We start from the raw sequence: 13,026 nt of genomic DNA on the forward strand, positions 1-13,026 counted from the left end.
ATTGATTTCCTCAGCCTTGCAATAATGTGGAGGGGCTACTGGGATTAAGGAACAGTAATCCTGTGGGCTACACACGAGGGGGACAATGTGCTGAACAATATGAGCAGGCTTTTCAGAGGCCTGGTGTTGCAGTTCACAAGGTAGGAGGAGCCTTATAGAGCCCACCTGGGCAAAGATGCCACACCCAAGCAGCCTTCCTTGACACACAGTTTATTCCACCTATTGGCATCCTGCAGGAATATTCCAATTTTAAATATTCTTCTCTGTTTCCCCATGTATACTGTGTACAGCCTGAAGGAAGAAGGAAATGTCATTGAACATGCATGTAATAGTGCTTTATAAGGGATGTATTGAGGCTTTTCCCTAATTTTGAAGACAGCACGTTCCTATGGAAAGCAACAACTCTTTATAAACTAGTCTGACAAAGTAAACTTTGCCAGCTATACAAACAGAGGCCAAGTCTTGTTTAAAACGTTTCAGTAACTTCTGAATATAGTCACACAAACGCTTACTAGGCCTAGCATCTCCTGAGTCTTAATCACCAGGTGTGCTGGGCCAGGTGTTAATGTAGTCTGCTATAGAATATCTAATTGAATACTAATTAAATAGCTGTGGGTCTGTTGTTGTGGGTGCTTCTGGTTAAGTTCTGTTTAAATGGGGGAAGACTGGAGTCAGGTCTTATTAGCAAAAAAAGCCTGGTCTCTGCCCCAAGGTGCTTGCAAAATTTTAACCATGAGTGGCAGGACTGGAGGCAAGGATTACAGGAGAGGAAGATGGGCAAATTAAGTTGCATATGCTTGGGCTTTGTTTAGGGTGGGAGTAGGGGTAAGCTAAAAGTTTCATTGAAGAGGTGGGTTTTGAGCAATGCTTGGAATGAACTGATTCAGATTAACCAATTCACTGTATTAATTAAAAAAAAATCTCTGAACTGCACCTGAAAGTAGTTCATAGAATTTCTAGGTGAACTGAACATGAATTAAGTTCTTTTGGCAGTGGAACTTTGGGTGATTTTTAATTCAGTTCCAAATTTAATTCATTACGTACTGTGTGCATGCTACCCCAGGCAAATGTTACTCTATGGTTTCTGGTGAGTTTTCTTATTGCTTTTCTTATCACAAAAAAAAATAAATCTCTTTTTTCTTTGGCGGGGGGAGTAGGTCTGTGGCGCAAAAGGTCCAAATCAATTTAACTGTGTAACCTGAATAGTCCAGTAGCACCTTAGAGACCAACTAAGTTTGTTCTTGGTATAAGCTTTCGTGTGCATGCACACTTCTTCCTTGTTGGAGAGAGGGCTGAGTAGCCTATAAAAGCAGAACAGTGGTGTGTGTGTGTGTGTGTGTGTGTGTGTGTGTGTGTGTGTGTGGCAGGGAGGATGTCTCCCACTTTTTAAATGGAGCTGAGTTGAAGAAATACCTTTTTTATTTTTAGAAGAGGGTTTCCTTAAATAAAAGACGCTAAGAAAAATTCCCTGCTTATACAAGTTTGTAGAAAGTATTCCAAAATTTTAAAAAGTACAGTGGTACCTCGGGTTACATATGCTTCAGGTTACAGACTCCGCTAACCCAGAAATAGTGCTTCAGGTTAAGAACTTTGCTTCAGGATGAGAACAGAAATCGGGCTCCGGTGGTGCGGCGGCAGCAGGAGGCCCCATTAGCTAAAGTGGTGCTTCAGGTTAAGAACAGTTTCAGGTTAAGAAGGACCTCCGGAAAAAATTAAGTACTTAACCCGAGGTACCACTGCATATATATATTTTGTAATTTTCATGAGTTCTTTTTTTTTAAAGTCCCTTTTTTAACTACCAAACTTTTAGAAGACATCTAAAGGCAGCCCTGTTTAGGGAAGCTTTTAATGTTTAATAGGTTATTGTATTTTAGTGTTTTGTTGGAAGCCACTCAGAGTGGCTGGGGAAACCCAGCCAGATGGGCGGGGTATAAATAAATTATTATTATTATTATATTATTATTATTATTATTATATCAAGAACAAACTTAGTTGGTCTCTAAGGTGCTACTGGACAATTTTATTTTTTAATATATTTTGACTGCGTCAGACCAACACGGCCACCTACCTAAATCTGAATTAGCCAGTATGTGATTGGGGCGTATCTGAAAATAGTTACAGTTTAGAAGCACCAACAAATGGGGAGAAGAGGGAAAGAATGAATGGTCTGGAGAAGTCATTAAGACAGTTGCTCAAAAGCAGACTTGTGATGGGTAAAGTGCTATGCAGATATTTTATGGAGTGTGCTTAGAAAACAAAACTTTGGGTGTCACAAGCCCACCTGCTATAATCCGCATCATGATATGCTGGCTTGTACTTAATTGCTTTGGAATTTTGCAGGAGGTGGGTGTGTCTCTTTGTTTTTCAGCTACTTGCCCATTCACCCACTTGCTCAGGTGCGCCATCTGCTGACTGACTTAAAAACAAAAACGTATTTGGGCCCTTTGATGGAAATTCGTTCTTCTTTCCCATGCTTTTTTTTTTTTTAAAAAAGCTGCATCTGTCACAGCAAAATTCTCATTAGAATGAGGCTTCAAGGTGGGTCAGTTACAAATTTGCCCACCCCCTTTCTCACTATCCATTGGTTAATAGACGAAAAGGTGTACCATTTTAATCAGATTAGATTCTAGAAGGAGTCACAGGGGTGGTCTTTTGCTGCAGCAGCAGTTAAAATCCTTATCATACGACATTTCAAAGACTTAAGGCATTGATAGTGGCATAAGCTGCTTTCTCAGGCAAGGGTCATTCATCTTAGTCTTTCTAGTCCACAAGCCTTACTACATAGAGGAATATACACATAGTTAAGTGGCTTGCGGGACGCAGGTGGCTCTGTGGGTTAAACCACAGAGCCTAGGGCTTGCTGATCAGAAGGTCGGCAGTTCGAATCCCCGCGACGGGGTGAGCGCCCGTTGCTCAGTCCCTGCTCCTGCCAACCTAGCAGTTCAAAAGCACGTCAAAGTGCAAGTAGATAAATAGGTACCGCTCCGGCGGGAAAATAAACAGCCTTTCCGTGCGCTGCTCTGGTTCGCCAGAAGCGGCTTAGTCATGCTGGCCACATGACCCAGAAGCTGTACACCGGCTCCCTCAGCCAATAAAGCGAGATGAGCGCTGCAACCCCAGAGTTGGCCACGACTGGACCTAACGCTCAGGGGTCCCTTTACCTTTTAAGTGGCTTGCGGTGTGCAGCTTTAGGCTGCAGCAATACAGCAAGCTCCGTTTCTGCTTCACAATACCCTTGCTGTGAGCTACAACTGTTTGTTAAATTGCCATTACAAGGTGGCAAGAGAGCTTGGCCTTAAGAATTGCCCAAGTAAAAAATAGGTGGGGTGTATCGGGGGTGGGTGGCCGCTGAATATTTTGCACATGTTCACAGCCCCCTCAAAATACCAATAAATAAATAAATAAACAAACCCAAATAAAACTGGTGATGCTTGGGTCCCCAAAACAACAGACAACCCCCCTCCCACTCTCAAAACAAAGGAGGGGAAGTTATTCCTCTCCCTTCAAAAGGAACAGACAGCCCCCCCACCAAACGATCATCAAAAGTATTTTATTTTAAAAGTTGAAAGGGGCAGATGACATTGGTGGGTGCAAAATGGGGAGGCCCGCGGGTGCTGTGATCCCCAGAGGTTGACAGATAAATGTCACGGTCCAGTTCATGGGCGATCAAAGTCCTGGCAGGGGACGTCAGGACTGGGGGCAAGATGGCAGGGTGGGAACAGGAATGGGGGTCTAGAAGCCAGGAGTCAGGAAGCCAAGAGTCCGAGGGTCAGGAAGCAAGGAGGCACGAAGTCAGGGGTCCGAGGATCAAGAAGCAAGGAGTCAAGAAGCTGAGGTTCAAGGATCAGGAAGCACGAAGCCAAACGCTGCAAGGCAGGGAGCGTGTTGCTGTGGCAAAAAGCCAAATGGAAATGCTGACCTTATATCCCTTCCTTGCTCTTGCCACCAGGTGCTGTGAGTTACCAGTCGGCCTCACCTCTGGGGCCGCACCTTGCCTCTTCAGAACACACTTAGGAAGGCCCCAGTCCTGCAAAGTCCTATTGGTATGGGGCCTGGCTCCTGCACGCACACCTGACAATAAATATGACTCTTCCAAGTATTGCCTGTGTGGCATGCTAGACACATGGTTAGGAGTGTCACGTTCCAAATATTTGCGTGGTTCTTCATGGGACCAGGCATGAAGGCAGTGGCACTCCTGATGCTCTCTGTATAGCTGTATGTGAACTTGGAGAGAGATGGGGAACTAGATAACGGTGACAGATAAAGAGGAGCTTCCAAGGCCTGTGTGGATTTGATGCTGTGGGGAGGAAAGGGTGAAGAACAAACCGTTTATTAAAAATGGGATACTGGCTCACACTGTGGTAGCCACAAGCTTCCAGTTCAAATATTGTCTTTGTCCCAAGCTCTCTAGATACAAAGGGTGTCCAAGTTCCTGTGAGAGTTGGAATGTTATTAAGCTATTTATGAATAGGATTAGGAAGAAACAGGGCTCAACTTCGTACTTCGGTGCTGGAGTGTGTGTGTGTGGTGTGTGTCCTGCATTTTGCAGCTTAACGTGACTTAGTTTCCAAGAGTTTTAATGGAATTGAATCTTTATTGAGTCACAGCTTAGCCTTGGGACCTAGAAGGTAGCACTCAGGATGTATCTCTCTGTGTTTTCCCAGTAATGAAAGAAGGCCCATATATCTGGGGTTAGTTTGGGGAGGGGGGAAGTCCGTAGTGGAACCCAGCCACTGCAGTAGGCGGTGCAAAAATATCCTGCATATTCCTCGGAGGATATGGCCACTTCCTCAAACTAGTCCTGTACTCCACTAATGCTTAGAAGCCAACAAAACCCATCTATAAATGTCAAGATAAGCATAACTGGTGGAACTATAAATGGGTGGCTTTCAGACTTACTGCTTTCAGCACCAGCTCATCTGCTAAGGATGCTTGGCACATCTGCCACAGAACTCCAGCACTGCAGAGTGACTTTTTTGGGAGATGCACAATCACTCATTTCTGAAGGGCGCAGGCCAGGCCTGTCTGATCTTCCTTTCCTGAACCGAGTGTGCAACATTCTCTATCACAATTGCATACCTACCGTAGGGGAAGATCGGTGGTGGTGGACAAGCTTGTCAGTCATTGCTTACCTTTCTGTTGAGGAGGTAATGGTAAACTTCCATGGAGTTCCAGGGTTTCCCTGAAAACGGTTTAAAACACCGCCGTTCTAAAAGGATTATGTTAGTTTGTGTCAAATCCAAATTTCCTCTTCCTGGATATATTTGTATTTCTTCCTCCTCACTCCAGAAAAAGCAGTCTTTTGATCTTTCCGCGTATCTCTTCTTCACCTTCTGTTTTTGCACAGCTGCCTGTGGATTATGGGTACAACTGCCAGCACAGCTCAGCAGACGACGACGGCAACATTTGAGAATATCCACGGCAGCAGCGGAACGATGGAAGACCGCCATTCCCTCAGCATCCACTCCTTCCAGACGGTCGGCCTCCACAACAACAAGGCCAAGTCGATTATCACCAATAAGGTGGCACCTGTAGTCATCACGTGAGTTGCCCCCCAACCAGTGATGTTCCTGAAATTCCTTGAACCTCTGTGCTGGTAGCTTAGAGAACCGTTGTCTTAGAATCGCAGATCATGGAATCATAGAGTGGGAAGGGACCCACCCTGAGGATCATCTAAGTCCTGCCCCCTGCAATATGCAGCTGTCCTATACAGGGATCGAACCTGCAACCTTGGCATTAGCAGCACCATTTTCTAACCATGCTCTTCTGAAATGCATGTGGCTGCTTCCCCCTGTCTTCCTGCGTCAAAGGTTAGATGCAGACCAGACTGTTGGCAGAAAAGGCATCGCTCAATGGTAGAGCATCTGCTTTCAGGCAGAGGGTGCCAGGTTCAATTCCCAGCGTCCCAGAACCTTGGAGAGCTGCTGCCAACCAGTGTGGACAATTCTGAGCTATGTGAACTCTGTATAAGGCAGCCTCCTCTGTAATTCTGCCTGTGCAGTTTGATAGAAGAGGCAGTTTGCACAGACTTCTACCATCTTAACACCTCTTTTCATCTCTTCTCAGTGCTCCAAACTAACTAGGGGTGGAAAGAAAGTAGACTGGGATCTATTGCCAGATCTTTGGGTGATTTGCAGTATTTGTTACACTGCTAAAAAAAGAAAAGCACATATTTAAAGCCCTATTTAATTGCAGAAAACCCCACTATGAATTTCTTCCATGTGCTTCTTACAGCTACAATTGCAAAGAAGAGTTTCAGATTCATGATGACTTATTGAAGGCCAGCTATACTGTGGGGCGGATTACAGAGTCTACTCCGGAGCATTACCTTGTACAGGTGAGTGCCATAGACTTTCCTCGGGGCATCCAGCATTCAGGGACTGAGGCATAAGGATGTAAGAAGAGCTTCTCCCCCTCCCCCCCTGCTGTGACCAGCCAGATGCTGCTGGAGAAAGTGGAGCATGAAGTCAGTTGCCCTCTCCTGCTGTTGTCCCATCTGGCAAATGGCCTCTGAGTAGGAGGTTCCCTCCAGCCAATACAGCAAACAGCCGTATCTTCCATGAATCTGTGTCAATCCCCTTTTAAAGTCATTTAAGCTAGTGGCCATTACTGCATCTTGTGGCAGCAAATTCTGTGACCGATTTATGTGTTGTATGAAAAAGTTGGTTGGAGACCGTTCCATCAATGTGACCGTTTCAGCTTCTTGGTTGGAATGATCTCCCCTTTCCTTCCCCTGGACACTGTTTTGGAGGTTCCCCTGACCTTCCCAAAGTCAAGTTTGTGGCGTTTGGGCGCCCAGTGGGGGCAAAATGGCTCATTGCAGAAAACCTTGCACTGGCTTCTGCTAGCAGGACTTATCAGCTGAATCTGGCCCATAGCATCCTGCCTTCTTTTCCATGTTGAAATATGCATTATACTTTTTCTACTTTCTTTTTCCCTTCCCTATTACAGGGGAAATACTTTATGGTCCGTGACGTATACAGCAAGCTAGATGTCCTCAACACTGCCAGCAGCTGCGGTGCTCCAAACTTTCGACAGGCAAAAGGGGGATATTCTGCGTTTGGGATGGGCCAGCCCAGCTTAAACGGATTCAAGCAGGTCCTGCAGAAACTGCAGAGCGACGGCCACAAGGTCTGTGTGTGCATGGAAGTAAAGCTAATGCGCAACTCAGAATGCAAATGGGAACAACAGTTCACTACTCCCACAACCCTCCGCACGTTCTTTCAACGCATAAGGGGGGTTCATGTGAAGCCCCTGCTAACCATTTTACTTTTAAAAATCCTATTTGCTTTTCGTTTTGAGGTTGTTGTTTTTAACAACCATGGGGTGTATACATGTTAATGAAACAAAGGATAAATAAATCATTGGGCACCGGCACGATGACCCCCCAAATTTTTGTAAACTTTTAATTATTGTTATTTCATTTTGTAATGCATATAAAACAGGGAGTGCAATTATAACAACCTACAAAAATTACAAGGTGAACAAACTATGAAATAGTAAGATGAGCAGTTGCACTGGAGTCAAAATAACAAAAGTCCAAGTAAATGCTGTCAGTTTTATCAGATTGAGGGCACAGGCGCTACTGAAATTCGTTGCCCATCTGTTTCTACATTTGAGATGTTAGCAAAGCATTTTGTGTGTGCCTTTGTGTGCTTCTGATTATGTCATAAGTTCCTATCTGCTTTCAGCTATGATGTGCCATTAGTCTCATGCTTCCATGTCCCTATAACTATATGAATATGTGCGTGGTGTTCTTATACTCCCACTCCCACATGTGTGCATGTGTTTGATGAATCCAAATATAGCTGTAGGGTGGGAACAGAACAAAAAGATTCCACTTTAATATGTACATGAAGACCGTGATGTAGCGACAATCTTTTCTTCTTCTCGGAACAGCACCTGGGAGCTTTGCCTCGAGCTGTTGTGCATGTAGCACATAGTCCATATAGTTAGTCAGGGTCATTAGAGTCAAAAAGAAAATGCTAGAGGTTAAAAAGAAAAGACCCATAGGAAAGTGGCAATGCATCAAATGGGCTCTTATCTGATATCAACTTGCAGCTTAGCTTACCGACACGGCTTAGCCAACACTTTCCTCTCTGTTGCAGCAGGAGTGCATCGTATTCTGTGTCCGCGAGGAACCTGTGCTTTTTCTGCACGTGGACAATGACTTCATGCCCTACACTCCCAGGGGAAAGGAGAACCTGCACGAAAACCTGCACAACCTACACAGGGGTGTCAAAGTCGAAAACCTGGAGCTCTCTATTCGGAAAGAGGTGATTTTTCTGAGTGTCCAAGGAAGTTGCACGGTACTGTGGGACCTGCTAGAGATGGGATAGTCCGTTCATTCCTTGTCTCAGTGCCTTGCCACTTAATTCCACTACAGCAGACATAGGAAGCTGTTCCATGTACCTGTTCCTGGAACCGGAAGTGGGGAGAGTGTCTGTGGTGCTCGGATCTTGCTCTGAGGGCTTCCAACAGGCATCTGGCTAGCAACTGCGAGAACAGGATGCTGGGCTAGTTGGGCCTTATGTTCTTAAAGTCAGACCATTGATCTATCTAGCTCAGGACTGGCTGCACTGGAGTCCCCTTGCACGTAACGTGTGACCTTTATTCCAGATCTTCTGGCTTATTTTTGGGGTGTTTTTTAAAAATATAGCTAGATGGTAGGTATGCACTTAAATTATTGAGCTGGCCATGTAGTTTATTGATGGGAAGTCAGTATGTGTGTATACATCCGCTGATAATTCTGTGTTGTAGAACTGGGAAGCCATATTATAGACAACTTCATATTCTGCTGAGAGGACAAATAGGTATTGTTATGGCTATCGGGTGGTTGCTCGAGAGCGATCAGGGAAGATGCCTCACTGGTCTTTTCAAAAGCTTTATTATTGGTGCTAAAACCTTTACAAAGGCAGAGCGCATCTATTCCATGTCTTGCTCACTCCCTGGCAGAATCTGAGAGTGGGCGGTCCTTACACCTTCCCCAGCAGAGTAGTTTCTTGACCCCCAGCCTACACCTCCCCTCTCTGTGTGAAAGCCTACTGCGCAAGGAAGGATAGGGTAAAGGGGGCTCCCTCCTCCCCACTTTGCTCAGGCAAGGTGTCCTGGCACCACCTTGCATCCTCCGCCCCCTGCATCTCCTCCCCGCTAGAGGCGTGGCTTCCTTCCTCCACTGAGGAAGTGCTGCTTCCCACGATCTTTGGGGGCTCTCTGTAATCCATCCGCCTTTCCCCCTCTCGCCCCTGAGCTGATGGCAGTTCCCTGACAGGTATATTAATTAGCATGGCATTCTGTGAGCTCCTTTGTCATAGTGTAGTCCAGTGTTGTTTCAGTAGCATCTGCCTTACTGGATAGGACTGGGCTAGGGATAGGAAGTGGTTCCCAGGTTTCCATGGCGACCTATCCGTGGCCAAACTTGGCCCTCCAGCTGTTTTGGGACTACAATTCCCATCACCCCTAGCTAACAGGACCAGTGGTCAGGGATGATGGGAATTGTAGTCTCAAAAAAGCTGGAGGGTCATGCTTGGCCATTACTGCAAAAGTTTTCAGTGGGATACACAGATATCTGCCATGGTACCTCTTGGTTCAGTGGCACAGGTCCTACTTGGATAAACCATGTGAGTGGGTAGAATGGACTAATTCCTCTAACTTGAAATTTACCATGGCGCTCTCATGTCTCTGTGGTAAAATATTAGGCCAGTGGGTACTCTCTGGGAGGGTGTGTGTGTAGGTGTAGGGAAGTTGTGGAGGCGTGTTTTATAAAGCAAGGCTCTTCTCAGGTTGGTTTATTGGGTTTATCTGTTGAAGATACACGACTTTGCCCAGCTGAAGGAGAACACGTATTACGTCTACAACGATATCGAGCATTTCAAAGACGAGCCCCATTCGGTGAGAATCCGCTATGAAGAAGACATCCACGTGACAGAAGAAGTGTACAAGAGGCCCGTCTTCCTGCTGCCATCTTACAGGTAACTTTTCCATGAGAGAACAAAATGGTCCCTGCTTGCTTATATCATTCGTGTTAACTTGGCTGTCTCTTCTTTTCAAATGTTCTTTGCCCATCTTCATCTTCCTTTTCCACAGTGTGTGTGGGTGTGTGTGTATTACTAAGGGTTCCGTGCCCCCCCCATAAGGTAATAGAACTGTAAAAGCATACTGTACTTTCCTCAAGGACAAACCTTTTACCTGTAAATAGATTAGATTAGAAGTAGTGTCCCCGTTAGTATTCCTCTGCTTTCAGAAGTGGTGGCAGCCTGGAAGAGGCCTTTTCTGTGGCAGCCCCCCACCCTAAGTTATGGAACACCCCACAGAGGGTCTGGTATTAGATACAGCCTGGCCTTTGACACCTGAGATGTGTGTTCGTGGGACTATCCATCATATTCCTGGGACTGTAATTTGTTTTAACTGTTTTTAATTCTAAATTTCAAATTGTTGTCAGGACAGGTAATAATAACAATAATACAGTGGAACCTTGGTTCTCAAACTTAATCCATTCCGGGAGTCCGTTTGACTCCCGAAACCACTCAAAAACCAAGGCGCGGCTTCTGATTGGCTGCAGGAGCTTCCTGTACTCAAGCGGAAGCTGCGCCAGACGTTCGGCTTCCAAAAAACGTTTACAAGCTGGAACACTTACTTTTGGGTTTGCAGCGTTTGGGAGCCGATTTGTTGGACAACTAAGCCGTTTGAGAACCAAGGTACCACTGTAATAATAATGGTAGTGGTGTTTAAAGAATAAAAGTATTTTTGTTGAGAGGGGAAGCCTTGCACACAGCCTGTAAGTTCAGAAAGCTAGCAGGCCGTTACACCACTGAGGTACACAACAATGGCAAGAACCAAACGCGGCCCTACTACAGAGCCTTATAACTGAACAACTGACAAAAGAAAGAGTTGGGGGACGAGTGGAGTGAATTTAGCAGGTTGCCACAGGCATTGTATGTGGGTTCCTCCTCCTTTCCATGCTGGCACATTGAATTAACCTAACTTCTGGGTGCGTGGAATTGGCAACACCGTATAAAAAATAAAATAAAAGTTTTGATCCTGGCTGTTTTTGTCTTTCTGCTCCCGGTAACACCCCCTGCGTGGGCCTTCTTTCTTGGCAGGTACCACCGGCTGCCTTTGCCTATGGATGGAGCCCCCTGGGAAGTGCAACTTGATGCTTTCATCAGTTTCCTCAGGGTAAGCGCTGCCAAAGAACGTTAGGGTCTACAAGCTGCCTTGAGTGTAGCATCCTCTGTTTTAAACAGGCGGCAACATGCAAAGCTGTTGCTGCTCAAGGTAGCGCAAGTTGGATGCCATTGGTCGGTGAAAGATTTATCTTCCCTTCCTTTTGCCTGCTGCTGCCATGCACATACAGCTAAAAGCGGTGGCTATTTTTTGGCACTCTGGAGCTTGTAGCTGAATACATGCATTTGTTGGCAAACCTATATTCGCTTTGGGAGCGTGTCTGGAGTTTCATGACCATGTTTGGATGCCTGATGTGAAAAACCCAAATGTCCACCCACACAGGTTTGTTTGTTTGTTTGTTTGTTTTTTTAAAAAGGTGTGTGACCCAGCCAGAAGTTTAAAATACTTTTTTAAAAGTTTCATTGATTTCATTTGAAATCAGTGTGGTTTGAAACTGCAAGCATAAGATTGTTTTAGAAATGAGATATTGTTCCATTGATAACAAGAAATAGAAACGTGTTTTTCAATATTTCTGCCTTCCAAGGAGTTTTCAACCATGTTTAATATATGAAACTAATTTGAGAAAGGGGTTTTTTTTGGGGGGGGGGGGAAGAAGAAGATCTTCCTGGCTTTGGGGGACAGTAAGCCATTTTGGAATGTGTTTCTCTTTTTTGTTGTTCATTTTTATATTCCACACTCCAAAAAAGAGCACTCAAGGCAGCTCATTTTAAAAACAAACTAATGGCACATCATAAAAAAAGAAATCAAACAGTAGTAAAAGAAATAGCAGCAGCATGTAAAAACCAATCACTTTTTGTCTTCTTGCCAATTCTTCTGTTTATTTATTAAGGCACCCGGTCAACTGTATCCTCTATACCACTCCAGTGTAAGTTGGGAGTTGAGGCATTCTGGTTTTTCAGATTCACTTTAGAGACTGATTAGATGAGTGAAGTTGTACATGTTATGTAAGCCCCAAATAGGTTTGAGGGTTGGACTCTGTCTGAAATCATTGGTTTCTTTCCCCCCAAAGGTTGCAATCTAGCCTGAGGTATCAATTGCAAGTCCAGTCTGCTTGGTGGGATACAGAACCCTATGTCCTTCCAGATGGCATGGGACTGCAACTCCCATCAGCCCCAGGCAGCAGAGCCAAAGGTCAGGAATGCTGGGAATTGGAGTCCCAGCAGCATTTGGAGGGCTACAGGTTCAGCATCCTTGGATTAAACCATACGTGACATGAGCAACATAACTATCAACCCCCTGATAGCAGAACGAACGAGAAGGCGGACTAGTTTGGGAGAAATGCCACTTTCCTCTTTCTGCCATGTCCTTTTCCTTCTCTCCCTCCTGTGCTTCAGCGATACAAGCCTGTTATTTCCCAGATTGTAAGAGAGGCCTCTCCTCTGCCCCCATCAGCTGTCAGTCTGAGGGAATGGCAGCCCAAGAAATGTCCTTGCACTGTATTTTTGTCCTGCAGGAAAGTCCCAATGTGCTCCTTCTCCAAGACCCCAGCAGGCCTCCTCCCGCCCTGCTCTTCAGCTGCCAAACAGGAGTCGGAAGGACCAACCTAGCCATGGTTTTGGGCACTCTGGTGCTTTATCACCGCAAGGGTGGGCTGCAGAAACAAGAGTAAGTATGCCTTTTCATCCTGAGCTATCTTGTTGGTTGTCCTTGACTCTTGTCAACCAACAAGCTGACATGTGCCACAATGCAGGAACCAAAAAGAGAGAGAGAGAGAGAGATTTCAGGATCCAATCAGAAGCCAGGATGGCTTCTGTAATTCTGGGATGTCCCGCTTAAAACGGGATGGTTGAAGGAAATACAGTCTCCCCACTGGCCTGATATTTCCCATCCCTGAACTGG

The 13,026-nt window shown here is 45.4% G+C and overlaps 1 protein-coding gene across 4 annotated transcripts in view; it reads left to right on the top strand.

The window, feature by feature from the left end:
- PALD1 (phosphatase domain containing paladin 1) overlaps positions 1–13,026 on the top strand; it is a 113,714-nt gene that overhangs the window by 41,807 nt on the left and 58,881 nt on the right. For all 4 annotated transcript variants that reach the window (XM_083614079.1, XM_083614078.1, XM_083614077.1 and 1 more), the window contains exons 2-8: positions 5,348–5,542; positions 6,235–6,337; positions 6,952–7,131; positions 8,112–8,276; positions 9,811–9,971; positions 11,103–11,178; positions 12,641–12,792. In XM_083614079.1, the coding sequence (XP_083470205.1) occupies positions 5,361–5,542; positions 6,235–6,337; positions 6,952–7,131; positions 8,112–8,276; positions 9,811–9,971; positions 11,103–11,178; positions 12,641–12,792 (1,019 nt within the window). In that variant the 5' untranslated portion in view covers positions 5,348–5,360. The remainder of the gene's footprint in view (positions 1–5,347; positions 5,543–6,234; positions 6,338–6,951; positions 7,132–8,111; positions 8,277–9,810; positions 9,972–11,102; positions 11,179–12,640; positions 12,793–13,026) is intronic.

The sequence above is a fragment of the Podarcis filfolensis genome (genome assembly GCF_964270895.1).
Source record: "Podarcis filfolensis genome assembly, chromosome: 5".
NCBI lineage: Eukaryota > Metazoa > Chordata > Lepidosauria > Squamata > Lacertidae > Podarcis > Podarcis filfolensis.